The sequence below is a fragment of the Belonocnema kinseyi genome, chromosome 7, assembly GCF_010883055.1.
Source record: "Belonocnema kinseyi isolate 2016_QV_RU_SX_M_011 chromosome 7, B_treatae_v1, whole genome shotgun sequence".
Classification (NCBI taxonomy): Eukaryota; Metazoa; Arthropoda; class Insecta; order Hymenoptera; family Cynipidae; genus Belonocnema; species Belonocnema kinseyi.
This window is the reverse complement of record NC_046663.1, coordinates 74,010,221-74,028,379: the sequence shown is the minus strand read 5'-3', so window position 1 is coordinate 74,028,379 and position 18,159 is coordinate 74,010,221. Positions and strand designations below refer to the sequence as shown.

The 18,159-nt window shown below is 28.9% G+C and overlaps 1 protein-coding gene across 1 annotated transcript in view; it reads right to left on the bottom strand.

Moving 5' to 3' along the window:
* Positions 1–1,657: 1,657 nt before the first annotated feature.
* The window catches only part of LOC117177131 (bicaudal D-related protein homolog), a 97,154-nt gene continuing 80,652 nt past the window's right edge, over positions 1,658–18,159 (bottom strand). Inside the window, exons 3-5 of the mRNA XM_033367628.1 lie at positions 12,336–12,505; positions 8,253–8,529; positions 1,658–3,054 (exon numbers count right to left, since the gene is read on the bottom strand). Coding sequence (XP_033223519.1) covers positions 2,440–3,054; positions 8,253–8,529; positions 12,336–12,505 — 1,062 coding nt within the window. The 3' untranslated portion in view covers positions 1,658–2,439. The remainder of the gene's footprint in view (positions 3,055–8,252; positions 8,530–12,335; positions 12,506–18,159) is intronic.

The window sequence follows — 18,159 nt, the reverse complement described above, 5'->3', positions numbered from 1 at the left end:
TTTCACTTAAATTTGGAACGTTTTCAAAATAAATATCCATTTTTTGAACGTTTCAATTATTGACGACCACATACGAAATTTAATTCTTTCAATTTGAAACTATGGAATAAGCCGGAGTTTAAAAAATAAAATTTTAATCGAGCTCTTTAAGTCGAACAAAACAAAGTTATTGTTTGGCATCCGAAAGAATCAAAGAAAATTTTTAAGCGATTACTGTTTTTCTATCCAGTTTTTTAATTTTCATATTCAAAAATATAATACATTTTTCTTTGTCAAATTTCAAATGTTTTACTTTTTTAATTATTTTAGTTTCATTATAGTTCGAAAATAATCAATTCGTAATTCTACATATTTTTAACATTTGAGAATTATAATGCATAGTTTAATTTTGAAGATTTTATTTACAATTGTACATTTCAAGTACATTCAAATTTTCAAATATGCCGCTTTCAGTTTGTTTATCCATTAAAAAATATTAAGAATTTCAATACCATCAATTTTGGTCAATCAAAACTTTTGGGGAAATTTTTAATAATTTAGGTTTTCCAAGTTATTTAAAAATTTCCCATAAGTTTTTATTTACAAAATTGATGGTGCAGAAATTCGTACTATTTCCTAGCAGATGAACAAACTGAAGAGAAAAAGAGAACATAAAATCTAAAATATTAACTTGAATTTTTAAAAAAGTCATAATCTATCGAAAAAGAGGAAACGTTTATACAATTCTTGTAATTTTGTAGGATTTACAAATTGTAGAAAAACTGAAATATTCCAGAAGTTTATTTAAACTTTTTTGAATGTTTGAAATGACTGAAAAATAATTAAAATATTTATCAGATTTAAAAAAAAATTAATTAGATATTTGAAAATTTTTAAAAATGTTAAAAACGCTTTAAGAATTTTGAAAGGTTTGAAGCCAAGGAGAGAATTTTATTCAGATTCTTAACGAAATTTAAAATTATTTTGTTATTTTGAAAAATCAATTTTAAGAAAATATGAAAAAGAATTTCAAAACATTTCAAGAAAGGGTGTGGATGGTATTAAGGCAAATTTTGTCAGTTAAAAAAGTTATAGGAAAAATGAAATAGTTTTAAAAGATATTTAGTAATATTAAAAGTTTTGAAATGATAAATAAATTTAATTTTAAGATTTAAAAAAATTTTGATAGAAATAGATTTATGCAAATTTTGGAAAAGAAGCTTTTTGAAGTTTAAAACGATTTCCAGACAAAAAAATAATTTTTCTAGATTACTAGGAAAATTTTTAATCATTTTTTATTTGGAAAAATTAATTTTACCAGAACATTTAATAAGATTTCCAAAATATTAAAGGTTTCCGTAAATTTATAAAATACCTTTGAACTTTGAAATTTCCTTAATATGTCTTAAGGGGCTCGAATTTTTCCTAATATTTTCGGAACAATTTTAAAAAATCCCTGACCTATGACAGAATTCGTCAGATTTTTGAAATTCCTTGTTCCAAATCAGAATTTTTAAAATTTCTTTTTTTTTGCAAATAAAAATTTGCGAGAATTTGAAACTTTCCTCTTCCAATTTTTAGAAAAAAATTTGCAATAATTCTTAATTATAAACAAAAACGTTGTAAATAAATATAATTCTGATTTGGAAAAGGGAATTTTCTTCATGAATTAAATTTTTCTCTTTGGTAAAGGGGATTTCCATAACAAAATTATAAATTAGAGTTGGAATTTTTGAATTTGTTTGGAAATGAAATTTTTGGAAAGAATGATTTATTTGACTTGGAACAGAGATTGTTAGACACTGAATGGAATTCAATTTAGAATTATTATTCTTCTAAAGAATTTTCTGTTCCCAATCCCAATTGTAATTATGATAACCAAAAATTATCTGATGTTTCAAATCATAAATGCATTTTTTTTTCAAAAATTCCCTGTTTCAAGTCAGAAATCAATGAGATTTTTACAATGTTTAAAAATCTCTTGAAATGCTTAAAATTTGTTCGAACCAGGGAGAAACCCGAGAATTTAAAATCATTCATCGGGTAGTCACCCTGCTCTATCCTAAACTTTCTGATTCCAAAATTCTTCAACTTTAAATGTACCAACTATCAGCTTCAAATATGTATCAATTTAAAAAAAGAAGAATTTCGAACGTTTGAAGTTTGAAGTTTGAAATTCAATTTTGAAGGCTATATTTTGAAATTATTAACTTCCATACCACTTTAAACTCTTCAAACTTTGAAAATATTTTTTATACTATTGTATTCACTTGCAATCACTCACAATCATACACAAGCCTATTTTCCCTTTTAATTTTCTGAGAGCACATTTTCTAAAGAAAATCGAGAATACCCCCTCCAAGTACTGAAAACTTAAAAACTTAAAACGACTTCTCTTCTTAAATGTACACACTTTGTCTCTGCTTCAATCACAATAAATAAGACAGCACCTCCATTTGTTCAGAAGAGTCCAAATCTCTTTTTGGAGGTGCTTGAGCTTCTCTTCTTCCGGGTGGGCGCGACAATCTCGGCCCCATCTCCATTGGGCGAAGACAAGGCCCCGGGTGTCAATTTACTCCGGACGTGCTCATCGAGGAGAGCCTGCATGTCCATCTGCCACTGCTCCAGCTGCTGACTGAGTTCGATTTTCTGCTGAATCGCCTCCATCAGCTGACTGTTGGCTTGAAGTACGTCTATCCGGGTTCTCGCGAGCTCCACCTCAACCCTATTTTTCCGGGCGATGGCCTGATCTCGGCTTTGATAAGCCTGAGCGAGAATATCGTCTTTGGTGAGTTCCGAATTTTCGATGTCACCCCTCGCACGATCACGTTCTTCTCGAGCACCTCGAAGTTCAGCTTCACAGACACTGAGCTTGCTCGTCGTGTCGATCAAAGCCTCCCCTCGTCGTTTCAATTCTTCCTGAGTTTGTTTCAATTGGTCTTTGGAGTGCTCGAACTCTTCTCGTACTCGGTGGAGTTCTACTGCTAGGCCTAATTCACCTGGTCCTCCACTTCCGGGTAGGACGAGGCTGCAGAGTTCTTCTATCAAGTCCGATAACGCTCCAGGACAATTTGCCTGCAACGGTAGAATCATTATTAGCAAAATAGACAAATTGACTTTAGTAAAATTATTGTAAAGATACAATGGATTAATAGAATAATCAAATGCAAATGCAAGCAAAGAGATATAAAATACATACGGTTATCGTACAAAACCATTTTAAAATTTCGATTTTTTAACTTATATCGCCGGTGCTTAGGAGAATGAACCCGTAAATTATATCGCTGTGAAAAAAACACTTCTTATCATAACGCCATGAAAAAAACTAAATTCTATTAAATGTGATGAACAAAAATATTTGTCAGTAAACACTGTAAAGAAAAATACTTATCGGTAAACGCTGTGAAAAAAACACGTCTTGTATAAATACTGTGAAAAAAAACCCGCATCATTGAATGGCCGTAATAAAAAACATATTTTAGTAAATACTGCGAAAAGAAACCCTGTTTAAGAAACGCCATGAGGAAAAAGTTTACTCGTGAAAACGCCATGAAAAAAATATATGTTTTGTGAAAACGCCGTGAAAAAAACCTTATTCATGAAAATACCGTGATAAGGAAAGCAAATCTTTTCACATCGTTTCTTCATATAAATAATTACTTTTTCCTAATGTTATAAGTGTAATGGTTTATTATTTTATTAATAATAAAATACGTTATATAATTTAACATTAAATGCTTGTATTTTTTAGATTAACCCTTTGTTGCACGTATTTTCCTGTTTAGTGAATTTACTTGAAAATTCTTATTCGAAGGTTTTTGGGGTCACTGATTATGAATATGAAGTCAGAATTTCGAAAATTTTAATTCAAGATGGCGGATGCAAGATGGTGATTTCAAAATTTTGAAAAAAGAGATAAATGAGTTTGAAAATCTCTACTTGGGGGTCTTTGGGGTCGCTGATTACGAATTTGAAGTCAGAAGTTCGAAATTTTCAATTCAAGATGGCGGATTCAAGATGGTGATTTCAAAATGTTGACAAAAAGTTATATGAGCTTAAAACTTTTTATTCGTGGTTTTTTGGGATCGCTGATTACGAATTTGAAGTTAGAATTTGAAAATATTAAAATTCAAAATAACAGATTCAGAATGACGGTTTCAAAAATTTCAAAAATATATATATATAAGTTTCAAAACCTATACTTAGGGGTTTTTGGGGCCGCTGATTACGATCGCCGATCTACGATTAGATTCTCGTAATTCTTAAAAATAGATCTCATATGGCCAACACTGATACATAAATTTTGGTTGAAATGTTGATGAAATTGTTCAAATTTACTCTTACTTAACGTAATCCATAAATTCCATAAATGCTTACATTATTGAAATCAAAGTATTTAAAATCTCATCTACTATTTTGAAGATTTACGTGTCAGTGTGTACTAAATTTGATCGACTAATTTTAATTTTAATTTAGTAACTTGAAATTCGTAATCAGCGACCATAAAAACCGCGTTATACCAATTTTGAAAAGAATCGAAAGTATATTTAGCATACTCGTTTACCATATTGGATCGAACATTTTGTTCTCGAAATTTTTGAGATTAGATTCGTAACCAGCAACTTTCAAAACCCCGGTATGCCAATTTTGAAAAGAATCGAACGTTTATTTAGCATACTCGTCCGCCATATTGGATCCGCCATTTTGTTTTTTGAATTTTTGATATTGGATTCGTAATCAGCAACCTTGAAAAGTCCGTTATACCAATTTTTAAAATAATCCAAGATTTATTAAGTCGATTTTCGATTTTTGACCACTATGTGGCAGCGTAGAACACACGTTTTTAAGGGCATGCGAAACTTAGAAAATTGTCGATCTTACCAGTTTTAAGTTGCCCTGGCTTTTTTTCTAGAATAATAAATATTTTGTCTTAAAAATTTGGAAAATTATAGCGAACATGCTAACGGACGTCCCAACACACTTTTTTTGTAGATTAATTTAAAAGTTTTAATTTAGAAAAATGTGATTAATTTGCATAGCGCTTAGGAAATAGTATCGATTTTTTCAGTGTTAGATTGCCCCGGCTTTATTCCTAGGATAAGAAATATTTTACGTTCAAAATCTGGGAAATGATAGCGAACATGTTAACGGACGTCCCCACACACTTTTTTTGTGTTTTTTTTTATCAAAAAAAATTTGATATTGCTAACAACGTGCGTGTATATTTCGAGGTTATGTGTGTTACAATTCACCCGAGCGTTAATTCCAAACTACACAATATTTTTGGCCGAAAACTTTGGACTTACAAATAAACATAGTAACTAATCTCCCGGAACTAACCCTTTTTGCAGGCAATCAAAAAAGTTTATTTCATAAATAAATTCCAGATTATCGGAAAGGCAGAGATGAAAAACGATTAACCTCAAAATAATGCTTATGCATAAAATTTTTATTTAGCACAATAAATTTGTTTTGTTATTATCCCTCAAAAAAGAGTCCGACGACTTCCGTTATTATATTTTATAGCATCTCCGAATTCAGTTTTTAAAAATTTTCATTTTTGTGAAAAAAAAGCCGGGTAAACTGTAAGTATCACATGCCCTTAACTTGATATTTCTTTATAGTGTTTTCCATAGTCCACCAATAATACTTTTTTTACGGGAAAATGATTATTATAGTTTTTTTTTCTTGGAATAAAACAGTTTAATTAAAAGTCTTAACGAATACGGTCTTTTTTCACGGCTTTTTCAAAAATAAGATTTCTTTTCACGGCGCTTATGCAAATAAGGTTTTTTCTCAGCATTTACCGAAATTTATTTTTTTTCGTAGCATTTTACTTAGATGTGTTCTTCACGGTATTTTAAAACAATGTTTTTTCCAAAGCGACGTAATAAACAATTTATTTTTCACGGCGTCTTTGAAAATGGGTTTTCTTCATAGATTTATTTTGCAGGTTTTTTTCATAAGCACCGGCGATATGTAGTCGTCCTTTTTTAAAGAGGAAAGAGGGGACTACCCATCTAGACATTTTTTAAGTCATTAGACTACTGTTGTCAGGGAAAGAAAAAATACAGACATATTATGAACTGCGCCAGGACGAAATTTTGACAAATGTCAAATAGTTATTAAAATGGTTTCGTACGATAACCGTTTGCTCGTATTTTCATTTCAACGAGGATTTGTTTCAGACATTTTCGTAATTTTTTACCTTGAGGAATACCCAAAGACAGGTCGAAACATCGGTATTTATTTTAAGTTTTTAACTAAATAAAGATATATATTGAAAGTATGAACAAAATAATTTGCCTCAATCTCTCTAAATGAAATATATCCTCACCAATAAAAAGTTCAAAGTCTTTAATAAAATAGCTACTAATTTTTGTCCTCAAAATTTCCGGTTTTCCTCGGTGACTCCCGGATTGTAAATATCAAATCTCCTCTTACCATAGGCACGAATAAAATGCATTTCACATGTAACGCTTTCCTATTTATAATTTCATGTAATCTTATATCTTATTATCCTATATCTATTATCTTGAACAAAATAACATTTTGATGTAATGTTTGGCAAATTTGGTTAACATGACGGTTGTTATATTTAACCAAATTAAAAAAAGGATGTTCTGTATTTTCCTGTTATTTATAAACATATCTCTGGTTACTTATTTTTGGTATTCTAATTGTCAAATAATTCTTACGTATAATTTGTAATGTCACTGGTATTAACGATCAATTATTGAGGAGTAATTACAAGAAACTAACTTTAATTTTTTAATATAACAGTTTAATTATAATAACATATATTTATCACAGAGTTAATATTAAATTCACTTAAAATTCAAATTAATTAATTTTCATACCGGTTTTTTGTGACAACTCTTCAATAATTATTCGCTAATGCCGAAGAAATTAAAAAGTACATCTAAATTTTGTCAAAATCTTCTAAAATCTACATTTTGCTAACAAAATTTGAAATCTTAAAAATGTTTGAATTATTTTTTTATCTTTTCGAAAATTCTCAATATTTCTTAAACTTAGTCGAATTGTCTCTAAAATATTTTACATTCTTATTCGAAATCTTGAAAACTCATTTTAAATATTTTCAAAACATAAAAAATTTTCCATGAATATTAAGAAAAATGTTCTTTCTCTTGGAACCTTTCAAAATTCATAAAACGATTCTAAATTTTCTTTCGAAACTTCAAATCCACATTTTGTTAACATTTTAAATCCTAAAAATGTTAACACATTTTTGTATATTTTCTTGAAAACTTTCGATATTCCTGAAAAGCTTCTTTTTACAAAATTTTCAAATATCTACATTTTGTTTGAAAAGTTAGTTAATTTTTGAGAAGATGAAAGATAACTTCGAAACTTTTCAAAACTTTTAAATAACTTTTGAAATAACTAAGCTGTCCCAAAAATGTTAAGATCCTGAAAAATTAAGAAAATAATTTTTAAATCTGCCAGATTTTTTTTCGACTTAATAAATTTTAAAAAATTAAAATTAATCCTTTAAGATGAAATCTAAATCATTAACAAATTTTGCCGAAATCTTATTTTCGGCATCTGTAAAAGCAAAAAAGTTTACAAATTATATTAAATTAGGAAAATATTGAGGCCAAATTATTTGCCCTTATTACAAATTAATTTACACCTAAAATTTTCTCTTTTATTCTCTTTTATCAATAAAGTTTAGAAACCTATAGAAATAAAAACATTGAAAAAGTTACTTATTTGAACATTTTTATATACAAAATTGAAAAATTAACATAAATTAACGAAATTTTATGAAAATTGACAACAATTTACAAACTTACCAGAAAATTTCAAAATTATAAGATATTTCAAATTACCAAAATTTTCAAAATGTCAAGAAGTTTAAAATGACCAAAATTAACAGAAATTTAAAAAAATGTCTTTATTCTCTGGAAAAAGTATCAGAAAAAATGTTGTATGGGACGCGCACGTAAACTTTTTCCGGCTCGAGTGATGTTTGCAGAAAGAGCAGTCGGCTTGCCTGCGGCTCGCCTTCAGTTCGTCTTCGGCTTGCTAGTTGCTTACGATCACCGCCTGCTCCTGCTGAAAACATCCTCTTCGTCACATAAACTACTATTCCCGTGTCAAGCGTCGACATTGAAACCTAGAGTGATGCAGGATTAAATTGCATCGACCACCCATACCTGAGAAGTGAAGGGGTTAACGGAAATGCGAGCCGATGAGACGAGACGAGGGAAAAGGATATAAAGGATAAAAGTTTGACTGGAACCCACCTCAGCTTCAGCTCCATTGGCGATGACGAGCATCGACTCGTCGCAATCGCTCTGGAGACCCGAGTCGTCTTCGCCCCTTCGTAGTCTCGAGCACAACTCCCTCAAACGCTTGCACGCGCGTGTCACTTCCGCTCTGAGGTCTTCCTGCTCCCCCAGCGAACTTCCGCTCTCCTCGCATTCCATTTCCGCCTGAAGTGATCTCGGCGGTTTCTGAATCGATCCCGATCTGCCTCTCCTCTCGGCCTCGATCGCTGCCAAAGTCGCCGCCAGCTCGTCCCTAAAAAGAGAAGCAGATGGTCAAAATCTTCACAAAATAAATTATTGCAGCCGTTCCTAGCTCTCCATGCTCGATTTCACCGTTTCCTTTCAACAAGCATCAACATCTTTTTTCAGCTTTTCTGATTGCTCTTATTCATTCTGATTATTCTTATTGAAATTGTCAAAACCAATTTTCTTCACTTTTTCTTATTAGGGTAGTTATAGTGCCGAGAATCGGATGTCCGAAATAGCTAGTGTCTAGCGGACCAGGAAATAAAAAAAAAAAACGGTAATTCTCATCTGTCACCCAAAAATCTACTTTTTCTACTTTTATCTTCTTTTTATTATTTAGTTGGGAAAAAGTGAGAGAGCAAAAAATCTAACTGCTTTACATAGGATACCATCAAAGTTTAATGAGCATCAAATACATGTAAGCATATAATTATACTCTGCAGTAACGATCTTAGTTTTTCTAAATGTTAATAGGGGTCAAATTGACCTGGTGTCTTAAAAATGTAGTAAATATGCATAACAAATTCTGAAAAATTTCATGGATCACTTTGAAACTTTCTACTTTATGATAAAATTATATGGAATTTGATATTTGTTAAATCAGAATAATAAAACAAAAACTGTTCGATAATGTTTTCTGCAAGTAAATTTTTGTTTAGTATCACTTTTTACTAATTTTTTGAAACATGGTTTAATTTTAATAATTGATGGTTTTGGGGGGGGGGAAGCTTACTCCAAATCTATGTTTAAAAACACATAAATAAATGATTCTGTTTAAATAATATTTACTTATTTTAAAAATTGAAGATAGTACATTTTGTAGGGAACGTTTTTGTTGAAAAATTAAGGCATTCTTAATTAAAATTCAACTGTTTTTGAAAAATTGTTAAGAAGCTTGTATGTTTTACACTTTTTTCTTCAACAAATTTTTTTTATAAAGCATGACTGATAATATCATTTTAATTATTAAAATTAAAGAAAACTTTTTGTCACATACATTTTTAGATTTTGGTTGACGGTATAGTTCAATTTTAGTAGAGAAATAAAATTCTTTTGTTGAAAAATATAGATGTGTTCTTTACATTATTGTTATTCGTTCCATAACTTTTGTGAAGCGTCATTTGAACCATATTGCGTAAATTATTACAAATAAAAATTCCAAAATTGTTTTATTGACTGGTGGTAGTTAATTTTAGAAGTGTCATTATTTTGGATACTTAGCGAATGTTGGACATGAAAAAATCCCAACGAATTTACGCAACAAACTTCAGCTTCCGGGACGGAAAAAAATCCTGAATATAATTCCTGACAAAAAAAAAAAAATAGAAAATTCCTGACATTAGTAAATGGAAAAAAGAAAAATTCCCGAAATAAAAATGATTAAAACAATCTTTTTAATGTTTAAATTCGGGAACTTTATAATTCCGAAATTCTCCTGTTTCGAATTTTTATAGTTTCAAATATTTTATCATTTCGGCAATTTTATTTCGGGAATTATCTATGACAGGAGTTTTTGAATGTATTAATGTTATGAACTGTCGGGACTTTTATTATTAGGTAACTTTCCATTTCGGGAAGGTTAAATTGTCAGAAGTTTTTTAATTCCGGAAATCTATTTCGAACATTTTCTTTTTTCGAATTTTACTGTGTTCGACATTTTTTTCTCAAGTTTTTACAAATATTTATTTTTAATTGTTTTTTCAATTTTGAAACCGCAATTATTTTCAAAAAACACGATCATATTATGAAGTTTCCGCCATTGTGAAATTTCCGACACAAGAAAATCGCCGAATATTGAATATATTATACATGTTTTATGTGAGTGATTTTCTCTAGAACCGTGGAACTTAGTATTTTTAAAATTTATAAAATCAAAAGGTTTCAAAGTAGACTAAAGTTTTCTAGAAATTGTAGGTTGTGTTAGTTTTTTCAGAGAAATTATCATTTTTTAATAAAAGTCATCATCAATATTCCCATTGGGTATGTTTAATAAAAAAAAGTAGATTTCAAAGATAAAAATTTTTTTATCAATTTATAATTTTCAGTTTTGTTAACTTTTTTTATCAGAAATTAACATTTTTAAACAAAAATACTATATTTCGAAAAAGATTGAAAAATCGGCACAATTTTCTGTTATGGTAGTATTTATTGTCGAAAATTATTAATATTTATGATACAAAATTTATTAGACTTTAAAGAATATTAAAAATGTTTCAACCACTTCATGTTATGTGAAACTTGAAAATTACCTGAAATTTGTATTTTTAAACATAAATAATTACATTTAATAAATATGATTTTTGTTTTAAATAATGATAATGAAAAGCAAAAAAAATGATTAGATTTCATAAAAGATTTAAACCTTGCGTACAATTTTTACGATTTTCCCCGAAAATATTGATATAAAATTCAAAGACGATTTACAATTTAAAACAATTTTTTATATTGTTATGTTAGTGTTTTTCATCAATAACTTTTACTTTTATTATAAACAAAAAATCATAAGCTTTTTCAGATCATCATTCAGAATCATTAAATTTACCATTTTTGTACAATTTTTGGGTTGCTTGGTGTTTTATATCGAAAATCAGTAATTTCAATAAAAAATCAATGGATTTCAGACAAGATTACAAATTTTAGAACAATTTTAGGTTATGCTGTGGTTTTTCATCGAAAATTGGGTTATATTTCAAAGAAGAATGACAGTTTTGGAAAATTTTTAGATTATGTTAACATATTTTTCAACAAATTAGTTTTAAAAGAAGGTTTACAATCTTAAATAATTTTCTGCTAATTAGAATCAATAATAATGGATACTATGGAACCCCAAAATTGTAAATTTATATTATATTTTAAATGAAACATTGCGTGAAAAAACAAATTATAAACGCGCAGCATTTATGTTTTCTAGCTTTATAAAAAGATGAGTTTTTAAGCGAACGCTTTAATTTTTGCGTTTGCAACTTAGTTGAGCTCAAGTATAATATTCTTCTTGGAAATCATCGATACAAATAACATGTACCTACGCGTCTGAACTCTGGTAAATCAGAGTAGGTAGCGTGTCCGGTATAAAGTAAAACGCGCGGGTGTTGAAAAGGAGATTAGTTAAATGTCGCAATAAAGCAAGGCGAGAAGCCGTTACCTCTAAAACTCTGGACTCTATGTGGGAAATTTTAGAGCAGCTAAAATATAATGGGTTTATTACTTGAATTTCAGGTAATACATTTTTTAAATACAACAACAGTGTCATTCATGCGTCGCTTCCTGCAAACTGCTGAACCAATCACAATAATGGTATGTAGTGGCTCTATTGACTAACTATAAGTATTCAGCTGTCAGCTGGCGAAAATATTCGTAAGCATCCACATGTCGACATTTGGCACATTCGCACTGCCACACATTGCAAATACCGATTTTCGTGGAATTTTAAGTTTTTAAACACCTTTATGGACCTTTCTTCATACTTTTTAAACACATCTTGAGTAATAAACGTGAAAATAGGTTATGTTTACTGCAATCACTAGCGGCCATATTAATTCCCTCATTAACTGCACTAATCAGACTGATGTTTACTTCCGACGCTGGCCCTATCAGAATGCATCTTCCCGCAAAATATTTAAAGAGTATAGTTTTTAAATTTTTAAAAAATCAAAGATTTTAACTTTTTCTAAAAACTTTCCTCGAGAAACTATATTGAATTTGTATTGCTCCTTTAATTTAATTTCGGAAAAAATATATTTTAAAATATGCAAAAACCTGATTATACTTATAATACATTACTTGAGACATTTTTTGATCTGTTAAGAGCCTCACCTTTCTCGCTCAGCCACTCTCACTCGATGTTCCGCTTCGTTGCCCAGTCTCTCCAAGGCTGCGGCCCTCTCTTCGGCTTCCTCGAGGGCAGCCACGGCTCTGGCCCTCTCTTCCCGAAGTTCCAGGGACCGCCTTTCCAACTCTGTTCTTTGAGCTGACACAAATTGGACCTACGAAATTCAAGACAAATTTAAGATAAAACAAATTTAATTTGTTTAAATAATTGGAAATTAATTAACCAATGATAATAAATATATACTCTAGACCAATATTAATAATTTTAAGTAAAAAAAATATGAGAAGACAGTGTTCAATAGGTCGATTTCATGAAAAATCGACATTTCTGGTTTTAAGGGTAGTTTTCAGGTACTCGTGGGGTTGTATTAGGGGTGTCGAACCCATATGTCAGATAGATGAAATTCTTCGTTGGATAATTCTCTACAGGCCCCCATACTTTCCCGTCACATTTTTGCAAACCCTAAAAAATTCTTTTAAAAACACAAAAAAGTGATTTCTTTTTGTTTGAAGAAATTTTTCATTGGCATTAGGGTCTTATGAAAATACTTAATTATAAAACATGCATTACTAGAATTATTAGATTGGCAAACGTTTCGACCACGGATAGGGGTCCTCCTCAGTGCCAGATATAAGATTTAAACAAGTTATATATATCCTATTAATAAATGAAATGAAAAGTAAAAGTTTGCTAATCTAATAATTTAAGTAATGCATGTTTTATAATTAAGTATTTTCATAAGACCTTTCATAAGATTTTTCCCCATGCATTTTACATGGGAAACTTCAAGTCAAAACCAGCACCTGTTGAATTAAAGAAATTAAAAAGTTAAAAATTATGGAATTTCTTTCTACGGATTTGGAATGAAATGGGGGGGGGGGGTCGTTGCCCTCTAGCATGCAAAAAAATTTTGCCATTGATTTTTGGATCACCCTAGTGTGCATGTTTTTAATCGCTGGAGTTTTGGGTGTCCTCATACTCCTAGCCGGTATTGTAAATTCTATAAAATTATTTTTTTGGTTGATGATTAATTTCGTTAGTTGAAAATTTAACAATTTTATCGCAAATTCGTTTCATTTTTGTTTAAAAATGAATTGTTTCAATTAAAATTCAACTTTCTAAGTGAAATTTTCTCGCTTAATACTAATCTTTTTTACTTCAAAATTCAACAATTTATTTTAAAATTTCTATTTTTTTAACTTTATGTTTTGTGTTGAAAATTCGTCTTTTTTGACAGAGAAATATTTTTTTAACTAAAAATATGACAATCCAAATTCGGTTTGAAAATTGATATTTTGAAATGAAATTTGATTTTTTCTAGCTAAAAATTCAGTAGTTTGGTTAGAAATTCAAGTATTTTGTCGAAAAATTGTATTTTCTGGCAGAAAATTAACCTTCTTAGTTGAAAATTAATCCCTTTTGGATTCAAATAAAAATTTTTGTTTGAAAATTAATTTTTTTTGGTTGAGGATTCAACTCTTATTGAAAATTCGTCTGTTCTGGTTAAGGGTTAAACTATCTACTTGAAAATTCGTCTTTTGTGGTTGAAATGAATTGTTTTTGGTTTCATATTAAAATCTTTTTCAATTGAAATACCAACTTTTAGATGTTTCCTTGAGACCTCAACTACTTTTGCTGAAAAATCAACTATTTAGTTTAAAATTGATGTACTTTGTGAAAGATTAATTTGATTGGTTGAAGTTTCATAATTTTAGTTGAAAATTCAACTATTTGAATGTAAATGAACTTTTTTGTTGTAAATTCATGTTTTCGGGTTGGAAATTCAATTGCTATGTAGAAAATTGGTCGTTTTGGCTTGAAAATTCAACAATTTTGTGAAAATTTTTGTTTTAAGATTCAACTATTTTGGCACAAAATTCAACTATTTTGGTATAAAATTTTACTTTATGGTAAAAACTGAACAAATTAGTTGAATATTTACCTATTTGGTCGAAAATTTAAGAATTTTGTTGAAAATTCGTTTTTTTCTTTGTTAAATATTAATTCTTTTATTTGGAAATTTAACTTTTCCATATTTGGTTGAAAGTTTATTTTTTAGAAGTTGCAAATTTCACTATTTGTTAGAAAATTTAAGTATTTTGTTAGAATTTCGTCTTTTTGAGTAGAAAATTAATATTACTTCTTAAAAATTTGTCCTTTTTAGCAGAATTTTACTGGTTAAATATTTGTGCTTATTTTGATTAAAAATACATTTTTTGATTAAAAATAAATTTTTTGAATAAAAATTTGACGACTCCATATTCGGTTAAAAAATAGTTTTTTTATTTGAAAAATTACCTTCCTTGATTGAAAATTGATTTCTTTGTTGAAAATTCAACTTAACTTTTTAAAAGTCAACGTTTTACTAGCACATACGACTTATTATCTTGAAAATTTAACTCTTTTGTTGAAAATTAAACGTTTCGTACCAAAACTTCAACTGACGTCTTTGTAGGTTGAAAATTAAATTATTTTGTAAAAGTCATGCTTTTGCCCGAGTAAAAATGCTTCAAATTGAGTTGTATATTTTTATACAATATACATATTCAATCAAATCATTTACTGATTTTCATTTGTATTATACTTGTTTGACGATGATATCAAAAATGCTGTTTGTTTTTACGTATTTCTAACGGCTTAGGAGATCCTTCTAGAAAGTTACAATTTTTTTTTGTTTTAAGAAAATTTTCAAGAGTTATACTCGTTCAGACCCACAGATTCTGAATTTTTTAATTTAAAAAAACTAATTTACTAATGAAAAATTTTTCATTCATCAATTTTAATCTCATTTATGAACCGAAAAAGGTTCGACCATCTCAGCCAAGACAAGGCTCAATTTGAGACAAGTAAACGTCGTTTTACCTGTCGTGGCCATAAAAGTAAGACGAATGCCTATGTCTCGACTCAGTTTTGAGAAGCAGCTAGACATCGATGTCTTGGAGACGAACTCAAGACATAACCAAGTCGAACTCAAGTCTAAGCATTTTTACTCGGGTGGATCGAAAATTAAATATTTTTGTCAGAATTCATCCTTTTAGATTGAACATTTATCATTTATGATAGAAAAGTCTTCGAAAAAATTCGTCTTTTTGGTTTGGAAAATTGAACTAATTGGCGAGTGTTCAATTATTTGGTCATTAAAGCAACTTTTAAGTTGGAAATTAATGATATTTTTTGGTTTTAAATTCTACTATTTGGTGGAAAATGAAACTTAGTTATATTAGTATTATTTAATATTAATTTATATATTGTTGGTCGCTATTATTATAAAATCTACTTTTTTATCAAAAGTTTATTCTTTTCATACGTATTCGAATGATTATCAAAAATAAGGATTTTTGCTATATTTTTTTATATGCCAAAATTATATCATTTATTCACCTTAGAATAGAATATAAACCAGCATTGCAATGTTTTTCGGTATAATTGGAAGTTTTGGTGAAAGAAAACAATCGTCTGATAGTGACTAAATAAATGAATCAGCTGCATCAACTGTTTCAATAAATTATTACTAACAAATGATTTTAAACGTTTCACGAGTATTTTAAAAGGCATACCTATAAGTTATGCTATTATTGAGTTCTTTTTACAGAAAAAAACGATCTTTATATGTCACAAATGTATTTAATTGCAATATTTTCATGTGACAATAAATAATCACCTATGCAGATTAAGTGCATAATGTATTCATCATTGTTTATTTATTAATAGACATAAAAAGCAGGATAATAAGAGGTCGCCTTTTCTGAAGTTCAGATAATATAATATAGAAAAATATATTGATTGAAACTGACACGTAATGTGAGAGTAGGAAGAGTAGGAACTTTACATTATATTTCAATGAAAATGAAATCCAAATATCTGATTTTCTATTTGTTTTGACACCATCCAATTTTAACCTCGCAATGTAAAAATAATACATTTATTAGAAAAATAATAAGAAGTAACACGAAAAATATAATACAAAATAATTTAATCCAACTTCTTCCAGATTAACATTTTTTATTAGAAATCCATCCAGTTTAAATGTACAATTTTCAATCTTTTCAAAATAAAAATGATTCAATTTTGAAAGCTTTATATCAGAAATCCTTGGATTCATAAATGGTCAAATTTATTGTGTTTTCAAATTATTAATACCGAAATTATTAAAGTTTGTAGGCAGAAAAAAAATCAATTTCGATGGGTTTTACATTAAAGGTGTACAGTTTCAAGTGTTTCTTATTTACAGATTCTCAAATTTCAAAGATTTCAAATTTTTAATTATCAAATTTTGAATTCTTTTAATTCAAAGTAAAAAATAAATTAAAATGCTCTCTAATTTATGTGCCTTAAACTGCTTCAATTAAAACATTGTATTTTACATAAAAATGTTTATTTTGAAGTTGAACAATTTTTAATATTTCTATCGATATAGAAAAGAAGTACGTACAAATATGTAATGTTTTGTATGGTCTGAGAAAAATAATTTGGTCGAAAATATAATTCTTCTCAACTTGCCCATGCAGCAATCATTTTAATGATTAGTCAGATTTTTTGTTGTTGGCCTCGTAACGTAACAGCTGTCTCACTTGCACTTTGAGACTAACCCGGTTATTGACTGACATAATAATGCCATATTCTTATCGGCATTGGGTAATTCATTTAAATTGAATAATTTCCATTTCAGTCAAGCAAATTGATTTAAATGTATACTAAGGCTATACTGTTCATACTCAATAAACAGATAAATTGTACCTAATCAGATACTTTTATCGTCGACATCTACAACTTTCCTTGGTTTGTGTCCCTGTTAAAACTTTTTTAAATTTCTAGATATCCCACAAAATTTTTGTTTCCTCGATGTTTCATTGGCATTAGAAAGTAGGAATTTCGAAAATTTAGCACGGAGATCAACCATACAACTGTTTGGTTGTAAGTTTAATCACTTGCCATTTGGTAAATAAACTTCTTTTTTCGCGTTGAAAACTCAACTATTTTGTTAACAAATTTTCCTTTTGGCTTAAAAATGTAATATTATGAATGACATTTTTTTATAGTTTGAAAATTAAATTATTCCATTCTTAAAAAAAAAATTATATTTTTGACTTAAAAACTAAACTAGTTGAATGAAAATTCATGTATTTTGTGCAAAATTTGTGTTTTAATAAAAAAATGAAGTTTTTAGTTGAAACTTTATCTCCCACAAACTCTCTCCCCTCTCTAAAGGCGTTTAAAATAAATTGTGGGCCTTCGCATAAAAAGACCCTTATGGCCGATTCTAGTTTAGGAGATATTGGCGTTTTTCTAAGTTGAGGTCAAAATTATAGGCTAAAGTTGACGTAACTCCATTCCGGCTTTAAGAGCCCTTTCCATGCGGATGCCCACAATTTAAAAAGAAACATTTGTTTGCATTAGCATTATTGATCGCCTAGGTGTAAAATTGTTTTTATAATTAAAAGAAAAATTTATAACGTGTAGGGAAAATGAAAAACTGGTCTGGTAAAAGTCAGGGAAAGTCAGAGAATTTCGAAATTAGGACTTTGTAGCAACCCTGGTTATGTTCCTAAATGTTTATTATTATAAAAACAATTTTTTTATAACTATACCAATTTATTATGAATGCTCCTTTGTGCGTATTATTTAATTTTCAATTCGATATCTAATTTCGTTTAAACATGAGTTTACACAAAAGTAATATCGACAATGTAGATGTACCTAGAGATACACTTCAATGAAAATTTGAATTAATAAAATTATTTATTAATACCAGAATCTGTTTGAAAATTATCGGTATCACTATTATTTTCGGACAAGCTGCTGTCCACC